This window comes from Gossypium arboreum, chromosome 3 (genome assembly GCF_025698485.1).
Source record: "Gossypium arboreum isolate Shixiya-1 chromosome 3, ASM2569848v2, whole genome shotgun sequence".
NCBI lineage: Eukaryota > Viridiplantae > Streptophyta > Magnoliopsida > Malvales > Malvaceae > Gossypium > Gossypium arboreum.
Window position 1 is genome coordinate 134,835,689 of NC_069072.1, and position 10,556 is coordinate 134,846,244.

General features: G+C 33.6%; 3 protein-coding genes across 3 annotated transcripts; 2 read left to right on the top strand and 1 right to left on the bottom strand.

Annotated features, from left to right (window-relative positions):
• Nucleotides 1–1,261: 1,261 nt before the first annotated feature.
• Nucleotides 1,262–3,181, top strand: LOC108475478 (perakine reductase-like). The gene is made up of 7 exons (XM_017777446.2): nucleotides 1,262–1,473; nucleotides 1,643–1,813; nucleotides 1,918–2,130; nucleotides 2,213–2,385; nucleotides 2,460–2,556; nucleotides 2,642–2,795; nucleotides 2,867–3,181. The coding sequence occupies exons 1-7, from the start codon at nucleotides 1,414–1,416 to the stop codon at nucleotides 3,040–3,042; spliced, it is 1,044 nt and encodes a 347-aa protein (XP_017632935.1). The 5' UTR covers nucleotides 1,262–1,413; the 3' UTR covers nucleotides 3,043–3,181.
• A 723-nt stretch (nucleotides 3,182–3,904) lies between these two features.
• Nucleotides 3,905–7,137, top strand: LOC108475658 (perakine reductase-like). Its single transcript, XM_017777644.2, has 8 exons — nucleotides 3,905–3,945; nucleotides 4,139–4,241; nucleotides 4,727–4,897; nucleotides 4,979–5,191; nucleotides 6,207–6,379; nucleotides 6,453–6,549; nucleotides 6,649–6,802; nucleotides 6,880–7,137. Exons 1-8 carry the CDS (start codon nucleotides 3,905–3,907, stop codon nucleotides 7,053–7,055), a joined length of 1,128 nt encoding a protein of 375 aa, XP_017633133.2. The 3' UTR covers nucleotides 7,056–7,137.
• Nucleotides 7,138–7,640: 503 nt separating this feature from the next.
• On the bottom strand, nucleotides 7,641–10,341 carry LOC108474605 (acireductone dioxygenase 2). The gene is made up of 7 exons (XM_017776583.2): nucleotides 10,068–10,341; nucleotides 9,203–9,308; nucleotides 9,030–9,124; nucleotides 8,744–8,858; nucleotides 8,530–8,654; nucleotides 8,104–8,174; nucleotides 7,641–7,994 (listed from the first exon to the last, which is right to left on the bottom strand). The coding sequence occupies exons 1-7, from the start codon at nucleotides 10,089–10,091 to the stop codon at nucleotides 7,928–7,930; spliced, it is 603 nt and encodes a 200-aa protein (XP_017632072.1). The 5' UTR covers nucleotides 10,092–10,341; the 3' UTR covers nucleotides 7,641–7,927.
• Between the last annotated feature and the right edge of the window lie 215 nt (nucleotides 10,342–10,556).

The window sequence follows — 10,556 nt, forward strand, 5'->3', positions numbered from 1 at the left end:
AGTAAAGAAATTTGTCTTTTCCCCCTCTTTTTTAACAGTTTTATTAATTGAGTTGTAATTAGTTGTTGTATTGTTGACTTATTAGTGTATTCAATCTCTAGGTAAAATCTTGCAAATGTAGGTGTGTTCACCAAACTTCATACAGAATCCTTGGTGTATTTATGCATCCGGTTTTTTAACTGTTGTTCCTCGGTGTTACACAAATTGATCTAACAGTCACGAAAGCAATTTGTGTAATTATAACACACATACCCAAACATTCTCGGTGTAAGAAACTATCATCAAATGTAATTGGTGTGATCTTGTGTTTGATTGAGTACACATGATATCTTTAAAAGAAAGCAGTTTAGTCTTAATACTCTCTTCGTTGGATGGACATATTAAAAATAGACTTGTTCATGAGTTGGATTATCTATCTAGGCTCAAAGGCCTGTTTGAAATTTAGGAGGGTTTAAATAAAAATGTTAAACTAGAAAAATGGGTTTAGGCAAAAAATTAAGCCCGTTTAAAAAATGGACTAGGCTTGGGCTTAAATATTTAAGGTTCAGATCCAGCTTGGTTCGGCTCATTTAAGTTTATAATACTTTATGTTATGTTATTTTTATACATAATATAATTTAGAACATATTTAAAAATAAATCTAAAGTAAATATATAATACTACTCTAATATAAGCATTAAAATAATGTTAAGATGATTATATAAAATTTCAATAAACAAAAATGTATAAAATTATTAAATATTAAAATAATATAATATAAATATTTTAAAAAATTAAATAATAATATGGGCGAGGCTAAAATGGGTTTGGGTTAATCTTTTACATATATAAGCAGTTTGGATAAAATTTTATGCCCATATTTCGGGCCGAGTCGTGCTTGGACAAGCATAAAGAATGTTAATATCATACTTAGATCCAACCCGACCTAACTCACGAGTACCTCTATTGAAAAGCCAACAACAGTTGGATTAAAAAAGAATGAGTAAATTTTATAATTAATTGGAAAATTGATATAATTTTATAAACAATTAACTTTTTATAATATATAGAAAACAGCTTATTTGGATAAATAAAATAAGTTATCCAAAAAAAAAATGATTGTGCATGGTGATGTTTGCATGGGGGTCCATGGCTACGCCTGCAATTGAAAATAGTTTAATCCCTTGTATGGTATCTTGCACCTTATATATATATATATATATATATATATATTATTTACCAAGAAATAAAAATTAATACAAAAAATTGTTAGGCTCAGCTGATTAGTTTAAAATAAAAAACAAAAATAGGTTGGTGTGAGGAATCTTTTTAGTATTTGAAATAGGAAGTAGCTAAGCTTATTAAGACTTCAATCAAGTCTTCTCCTTTTCTCAGTAGCAAGTGATTTCAATCGAGTAGTAATTTCCTTCAAAAATGGAGCAAAATCCCCAAACTCAACCTTCAAGGGTGAAATTAGGCAGCCAAGGGTTGGAGGTAAAGACTTACTTTATTCTTTTCGAGTTTAGAAGTAGTTCTTAGGTGTGAGTGTCAGATATGGAAGTGTTTAATTTTTCCTAGAATTTTCAATATATTTAGAAGATACTTTAATGAAAATGAAGAATTGTGAGTAACATGATCTCGTAATATTCTTGTGCATCTGCAGGTTTCGAGATTAGGATTCGGGTGTGTGGGACTTTCAGGGGTATACAATGCTCCTTTATCCCATGAAGAAGGATGTTCAGTCATAAAAGAAGCGTATAATAGAGGTGTAACCTTCTTTGATACAGCTGATGCTTATGGGGATAAACATGATAATGAGATCATGCTTGGCAAGGTAAGATTTATCATGTTCAGATTAACCCTTTTTATACACTTTTTAATTATGTACATATATATATATATACGATCTTAAAACATTCATTTTGTTTGTACTGTTAGGCACTAAAACATCTTCCTAGAGAAAAAATTCAAGTAGCAACTAAGTTCGGTGTTGTCAAATGGGAATCCGAGGGACATCGTTTGTATGCTGTCAAGGGTACTGCAGAGCACGTTCGAGCTTGCTGCGAAGCGAGTCTTAAGAGACTTGATGTGGACTACATCGATTTGTACTTTCAACATCGTGTTGATACATCAGTGCCAATAGAAGAGACAGTAAGTATAAACTTTTCAGATTCGCTTAACTACAGCACTAACACATGGATTTGATGCTCACTTTGCTTTGATTGTTGCAAAGATGGGAGAGCTGAAGAAACTTGTGGAAGAAGGAAAGATAAAATACATTGGATTATCAGAAGCTAATGTTGATACAATAAAGAGAGCACATAAAGTTCATCCTATTACTGCCTTACAAATGGAGTATTCACTATGGACTCGTGAAATCGAAGACGAATTCATTCCGCTTTGTCGGTATGTTTTACGGACACAAGTCTACGAGATATCTTCATTGCTTTAAGTCATTTATTACATCTGTTTTCATACAGAGAGCTTGGGATTGGGATAGTGGCATATAGTCCTCTTGGTAGGGGCTTTTTTGGAGGAAAGGTTGTTGATGAAGCTATGCCAAATGGCAGCCTTTTGGTAATGGGACAAACAGCAAATTCTCAGTCTTTTTTTGCAGTAAAAATATGTATTAGATTACATAGCTATTCATTTCATGGAACAGGCAAACTATCCAAGGTTCAATGGAGAGAATCTAGAGAAGAACAAACTGTTGTATACTCGAGTTTCTAACTTGGCTGTAAAACATGGTTGCACAGTTCCTCAACTTGCATTGGCATGGCTTCTACATCAAGGAGATGATATTGTCCCTATCCCTGGTATGCTTTGCTTGACAGTGATAATTAAATTTTGCTGTGTGCTTATTTGCTTTTGCTTTGAATTAATGAAGGGACAACTAAGGTTAAGAACATGATCAACAATGTTGGATGCTTGGGATTGAAACTTAGTGAAGATGATTTGAAAGAAATTGGTGATGCTGTGCCGGTTGATGAAGTAATTGGTGAAAGAGAATTAGGTGTTTTCTCTAAATATGATTGGAAGTTTGCTAATACTCCATTGAAGTGAAAAAAAAATGCACCATTGTTGAGAAGTATTGTCACTTTGCTGATGTGAATTTCACCCTCTTTGTGCTTAAGTTGTAGTGCCAAATAAAATGCATGACTGAAATGGTGATTTGTCAAATCTTATGGGCTTTGAAAGAAAATGTGAATTTTTTAAAGTATCATGTTTGATATTCGTATCGGGCACATATACGAATACGAATGACTTAACATATGGAAGCTAAAATCAAAATGTGATGCCTACATTTTGCAAAATTTATAAAAATTTTGTAAAAACTCAAATCATATACAAACATATATTTGTTATTAGTTCAGAAAATTCGTATTCGTACTTATATTCAACACTTATTTACTCCTACAAACTCACATGTTTATAAAAGTTGCTTTTTCTTTTTTAAAAACTCTAGTGAAGCTTTTAAGGGTAAATATTATTATTTATATTAAGATAAATATAATAAATCTTATTGCTATATAAATAATTAAAATTACAATTTAATTTTTTCAACACCTCGAAAATGGAATACAGGCCGTGTAACTCCAGCTTATATAGGAAGGCGACACGACTGTGTGATCAATTACACACGATATCAACCTGGTCATACAATATTTTAACTTCTGTTTTGTCTTTTTACTTATTTTTTTTGTAAAAATTCAAATTAGTTCTGATTTTATTTTTGAGTTGGTTCAAGAGCTTCGTAGTCTCGATTTTGGTTGTAATTCATATTATACTTGAATTATGAAATGTTTTGTTGATTTATTGAATATTAATAGATTATCTCTTCCTAAGCTCATGATAGCGAGAGAATGGACAACTCTATTTCCCATCAACCTACAGAGGAATGATACAGACTCGAAACAAAGCAGTAATGCCGTTATCACTTAAAACAAAAGTCTCTGGTGTCTGGGGGTAATTCCGGCGGGATCACTGTCAACATGTTGCTATTATCACGATCAAGGATTATAAATAAATGTAGGGAAATGCCCTTTGTTGTCCTATTATACGAATTGAATGGAAACAAGAAGTTGGCGTTTCATACAAGAAACCTTTGTTGTATTTAAAAGAGATCAAATCACCCTACATATTATATATTGCCCAACAGCAGCCACTACCCATCATCACCTTCAAGCTCTAGTTCCCTTCAAATGGACAAGGAACCCCAAATTCAACATTCAAGGGTGAAATTAGGCAGTCAAGGATTGGAGGTAACATCTACCCTTTTTTAGGTTAAATTTTGCTATTAGTCCTTGTACTTTGTAAAAGTTATGAATTTAGTCCCTGTACTATACATACAATTGTAGATTTAATCCATACTTTTCAATTGGATCATTCCAAGTCATGAATTTTGAAATTTTAGTCTTGACGCAAATGACAGTCATTAATCCATTAACTGAATTTTTAGTGAGTAATATGTTGAAATAACAAGCTGACATGGTGTTACACATATAATATATGTTTGGCACATTAGATTTTGGAAATAACAAAATTAACTTAATGAATTTAATAGTTATCATTTGATGAGGACTGAAATTTTAAATTTTAAAAAGTACAGGGACTAAAATTGATCAAATTAAAGTACAGGAACTAAATCTACAGAGATTAATAACATAATTTAACCTTTTTTTAATGCTCATCTTTATCAACATTAAGATCATCCCAATTTTTCGATTCAATACGATTAAACCTGCAGGTTTCGAGATTAGGATTTGGGTGCGTGGGACTTTCAGGAGTATACAATGCTCCTTTATCCCATGAAGAAGGATGTTCAATCATAAAAGAAGCTTTCAATAGGGGAATTACATTCTTTGATACTGCTGACATTTACGGGGAAAACCATGATAACGAGATCATGCTTGGCAAGGTAATATTATAGCACAAAGCAAACATTTTTTAATTAGATTGTGGGTTTCATCGGCAAATTTCATTTTGTTTGGATTGTTAGGCATTGAAGCAGCTTCCTCGAGAAAAAATTCAAGTAGCTACCAAATTTGGATTTGTGAAATCAGAATCAAAGGGGCGAACTTTGATTGAGGTGAAGGGTAGCCCTCAACATGTTCGAGCTTGCTGTGAATCTAGTCTTGAGAGGCTTGATGTGGACTACATTGATCTTTACTTTCAACATCGCGTGGATACTTCAGTGCCAATTGAAGATACTGTATGTATCAAACACATCATTTCTTTCCTTCTGGGTTTAGTTTAAATAAGTATATTGAACTTACAGCTCGAATTAGACCCATCAAAGATTATTCGAAATAATTGATGTTATGGTTCATCGACCGGCAAGGCACTACCACTTGTTTGAGATAAATATTGATATTTTTTTACTTTGAACTGACCACTTATGGTTTTGTCATCCTAAAGTGTGCCCCATGTTCAAGCTGAGAGCTCTCCCTATTGAAGCTCTTCTTGCAACTCTGATACCATTTGATCTAGGTGTACCTCAAGGTGACAAAACCTAAAGGGTCAATGGAAAACCGAAATGGATAATATCGAATTTTCTTTGAGGTTATAACTTAAACAATATATATACGATTTATGATTCCAATTAAATCTGTCAATTTTGATTTGGAATAAAGAAACATATATCATTATTCGTCGATCAACAAGATGCTACTTCCTTGAGTTAGATCATGCTAGCCTAGTGAGTAAAATATTAATATTTTTCTCTTCGGGCTGACCTCTCAAGATTTTGTCATCCTAAAGTGTGCCTCCCATGTTCAAGCTCAAAGCTTCCCTTATAGTTCTTCTTGCAACTCTAGTACAATTTTATTTAGCTACAACATACTTTAGGGTGAAAAAATCTTGAAATTTAGTGGATGCCCAAAAATGACAATGTCAATTTTAAACTCATGATGCAACCCCAAAAAGTGGTAGCACCTTGCCCATTGACGAGTCATGACAAAAATGTACAACCTAATTCATTTAAATTTGAGTCCAAACAATTTGATTTGACCATAAAAAAGTTAATAATTCGAACCCAAAACAATCCGAATATGTAGTAATTTGAACATCTGAATTTGTAAAGGTCAATTTGAAAAACTCAAACCTAAAATGAGTAGAAGTCAAAATTAACACTAAACACTAAACTATCCAAATCTACCCGAATAAAAACCAACCCAATAGATAAGAGTAGCTCCAATGAGTGTTTTACTTGTTTGCTTCTTGTAAAGATGGGAGAGCTGAAGAAGCTGGTGGAAGAAGGAAAGATTAAATACATTGGACTATCAGAACCAAGCATTGATACAATAAAGAGAGCACATAAAGTCCATCCCATCACTGCCTTACAAATGGAATATTCACTCTGGACTCGTGAAATCGAAGATGAAATAATCCCACTTTGCCGGTAAGTTCATGGAACCTGATTACAAGATACTCATATATATACTTCAAATAATTTATTGCATGAACTCGCACAGAGAGCTTGAAATTGGGATAGTGGCATATAGTCCCCTTGGTAGGGGCTTTTTTGGAGGAAAGGGAGTTGAGGAAACTATGCCTAATGGGAGCCAATTGGTAATGGGACAAACAACAACAATTTCTCAATCATTTTTTTGCAGTGAATATATACGTAGAAAAGTTAGATTATAAAAAATGGGTTATTTCATGGAACAGGCAAACTATCCAAGGTTCAATGGAGAGAATCTAGAGAAGAACAAACTATTATATACTCGAGTTTCCAACTTGGCTATAAAGCATGGTTGCACTGTTCCTCAACTTGCTTTGGCATGGCTTCTACATCAAGGACATGATATCGTCCCTATCCCTGGTATGCTTTGCTTGATACTGATACTGTTAACTAAATTTTGGTCTGTATTTATTTGCTTTTGTTTTGAATCATTGAAGGGACAACTAAAGTAAAGAACATGATCAATAATGTTGGATCCTTGGGATTGAAGCTAAGTGAAGAGGATGTGAAGGAAATTTGTGATGCTGTGCCTGTTGATGAAGTGAGTGGCAGAAGAGAAATGAGACTCTTATCTGAATATACCTGGAAGTTTGCTAATACCCCATTAAAGTAAAAATTAAAAAAAAAATTGCAGAAAAGAAAAAATAAAAATAAGGGGACTGAGTTAAAGCTTGCTGCCTTTACACATGAAAATGAAAGGTCTTATGTATAATAGCATATAAAACTAAATATTATATAAAAGTGGAATAGAATTCAAATAATTCATTTTGCACCATTTTTACTCCATTCCCATTTATTCACCAAGACAAATCAATCTGCACCCTTTTGCCAGACATTACCCATAACCCCTTGAACCCTTAAATCAGAAGAGCATTCAAACCTAAATTTTCCTGATTATTATAACAGTAAGGATACCAATTACACCAGCTAAAACGAAATCATTGTTAATTTTCTAAAACTTAGTTGTAAAAATCGAATCAATATACAATCAAGAAATGATTGATTTAACCGAAAATTTGATGTATTGGGATGAACCAGTCCATCTATTTATCTCCCATTCTATTTTATATTATTCCGGCCGGTTCAATCAGGAATCGAAAGATTAACCAGTAACCGGTCTAATGTCCGGTTCAGTTTTTTTTCAACAAGAGAAGTAAACAAAGAATGAAATTTTTGAAGCAATAGCAGAAACCAAAGATAGAAATGTATATGATGTAAACTTTGATTATTAAGAGCCAATCTGGTAGTAAGCACATAAAATGTAGAAATACATAGCAAGTTTGCGAATTTTCGATATGGAATAGGCAATATATAGCAAGCAACAACCAAAACGATCCATATCCACGCATCACAAGCAGACAAGCCTAGACTTATTTATTACCGCAAATCCGGGGTTTCATATTTTATAAGACACGATACCAGAGATGAATGCTGATTTTATGCAGCAGCATCAACGACTTGGCCACCACCAGATGAATGTTGATTTTATGCGGCAGCATCAACGGCTTGGCCACCACCTTCCTCCCGCAAAAAGTTCTCGATATACTCCTTCCTGCAACACAAAATAAAATGTTTGTCATCAAGCAGATCTCAAATGCTCTTTTACTAAAGATGTGAAGAGAAAGAAGAGATTTTCACCACATTCAAAGGAAGAAACATACCTTGCAGGAAGATGATCGTGCGGACGATTGAACGGAGTCCAAATTGGATCACCAACAAAGAGCCGCATTGCCTACATTGATAAATTTTCAAGGAAATGTCAAGGCCCAGAGAGAGAGAAATGCATACATTTAAAATTTTCTTAATATCACAAGCACTACTAAAGAAACTTTAACAAGGTTATAGAGACGACACTAACTCCAGAGACAAAATAGAAAGAATATGTACACTTGATAATAAGGAGGCTACATGAAAGCAATCATCCTTTCAAATTAAAAACCACCTCCCACATCCATCCATTCATTTCAAACGTTATCGAGCTTTAATGCTCATTTATTAAATGAATGAGGGGAACCTCCTACAACAACGCGTCAGAAAAAAGTGCACTTTTTGGAAGAATAAGACGAGGTAGATGGGTTGCTTAGTACCTTAATATAGTTGTCTGTATCCAGAGTAAAGCGATGATAAATTCCAGCAGGTAAAACTATCATGCCTCCTTTCTTCACCCACACACGAATCCATTTATCATTATGATCCCGTACATCAAAATAACCTTCACAAAGAAATAAACAATAAGACAGCTAGAAATTAGAAAGAAAATTTGTCTATCATTTTAAAAAAAAGGTCATCAAGGGATCCTACCACTTCCTGCCACACAGTAACGGATCTCCTCATCAGTATGAAGATGTTCTTCGAAGAAATTTTTTATCTTCTCCTCATAATTTGGAAGCTTCTCAGGGCAAACCTCGCAGAAGTCCTGAAGAAATAGAGTATCTTGTCAATAAAAGGGTGCAGTACAATCTGATTATAAGCACAAACAAGTGAAGAACAAACATTCTTTGATGGTTAGTAAACCCTACTTATAAGCACTTGTTTGCATCAGAATCAAATGTGAAAATTCTTTTTAAGAGAAAAAAAAGGTACACACCATGTAGGAGTAACCTCGTTCTTCACGAATTTTCTTCAACTCTTCATCATTTTCATAGTTATCAGCATCCAATCGCCAGCTGAGTACTCCAAGCTCTGCAAGGTAAACACGAGTACAATGTCGAAAATATTTGAATAACCTAATAACAATTGCTTCTTATCTAAGATGCTTACCAGCAAGTTTATCCAAGGATACATATTCCTTAGGTTCACGGTGATGAGGAAGCCTCTGATCTTCATCACTATCATCCATGTACCATGCCTGAATAACTTCCTCCCTCTACAAAACTCAAAAAGTTAGTGACACAACAAAAAACCTCATTTCCTTTTCCAATCATTCATCAACATATATAAAATATTGAACAAAGAAAACTGAATAGTCGCCAATAACTATCTTATGAACCAACTTGCTCCCCACAATGCCACATCATAAGAAAGGATTGAAAGAGAGAAGAATAAATTGAATCAGAGGAGTTTAGCTGGTTCAATATTACATTTATTCCTACAATAATGCATTGTAAGTAATCATTAAGAGTACTTAAAACACAAGAGCACAAGTCTATCAATCAAATCCTCAATATGAGGAGCCAATTCTTTAAAAATGACCACAAAAAAAAATTGGACTTTTGACTTACAATCTTTGAAATATAAGATACAACCAATACATCAACTAAAATTTAAGAACAAAATATATTTAACCACCAAATCTGAATTGAGCCCACCCACCAAAAAGAACTAAAATCGCCATAGAGAAACCCAATAAAGCTTCAGTTTACCAAGTCATGCGAATAGCTGAAATTTTCAATTCCATGGCTGTAATTTAAAATTAAAAAAAAAAAACTCTTTCAAATCACTAGCTTTAAAATAAATAATCTCAAATTCAGCAGCTTCTGAATAAGGAAAAACTAAAATAAAAAAATTGCAAACAATTAACACGACACTACATCTCCAAAGGAGGAAAAAAAAACTGCTCATAGAAAAACTTTCTCCGGAAAATTAATGCTGTAAACAACTTTTACAATGAAACAAACAGATTTACCTTGTCTGCAGAACCCATGGTCATAGTTTTTTTTTTCCGTCAAATTTAAAAAAAAATCTCCTTTCTTCTAAAAAAAAAAAAAAATTCTTCCAGGCAACGCTAATAAGTGGAGAATTTGGGGACGAGTTTTAAGAATTCGCTGGAATGTGAAAGTGAAAAGACAGATAAACCCTTCCTATTTATTTGGGCCGAAAATATCGAAATCCTTTAGAAACGTGATGGATGTGGGAAGGGCTTTATGATCATTTAACATGAGATGGAGCTGACCGGCCGGTCCGCGTTCTTTTTTTTTGGGGGGGTGGGAAGGTTAAATCAAAGCCTTTGCTTACGTAAGCTCTCATCTCATCATCCGAACATAGAAATCAAACATTGTGTGATGAATTCAGGAATGGTCTACTTTCGATCTTGACTAAAAAACAAACGTTTGAATTTGGATTTATAATTATGTGGGAGAAGAGCGAATTGAGTCTTAATTTGATTGATATAAAT

Excerpts from the sequence above, each read along its gene's own strand:
- LOC108475658 (XM_017777644.2), top strand. The coding sequence starts at position 3,905 with ATGCCGTTATCACTTAAAACAAAAGTCTCTGGTGTCTGGGG. Across the intron at positions 4,242-4,726 it reads TAGGCAGTCAAGGATTGGAG|GTTTCGAGATTAGGATTTGG; the intron begins GTAACATCTACC and ends TTAAACCTGCAG. Across the intron at positions 6,380-6,452 it reads GAAATAATCCCACTTTGCCG|AGAGCTTGAAATTGGGATAG; the intron begins GTAAGTTCATGG and ends GAACTCGCACAG.
- LOC108474605 (XM_017776583.2), bottom strand. The coding sequence starts at position 10,091 with ATGACCATGGGTTCTGCAGACAAG. Across the intron at positions 9,309-10,067 it reads CCATGGGTTCTGCAGACAAG|AGGGAGGAAGTTATTCAGGC; the intron begins GTAAATCTGTTT and ends TGAGTTTTGTAG. Across the intron at positions 8,175-8,529 it reads ATACAGACAACTATATTAAG|GCAATGCGGCTCTTTGTTGG; the intron begins GTACTAAGCAAC and ends TTATCAATGTAG.
- LOC108475478 (XM_017777446.2), top strand. The coding sequence starts at position 1,414 with ATGGAGCAAAATCCCCAAACTCAACCTTCAAGGGTGAAATTAGGCAGC. Across the intron at positions 1,814-1,917 it reads ATGAGATCATGCTTGGCAAG|GCACTAAAACATCTTCCTAG; the intron begins GTAAGATTTATC and ends TTGTACTGTTAG. Across the intron at positions 2,131-2,212 it reads CAGTGCCAATAGAAGAGACA|ATGGGAGAGCTGAAGAAACT; the intron begins GTAAGTATAAAC and ends ATTGTTGCAAAG.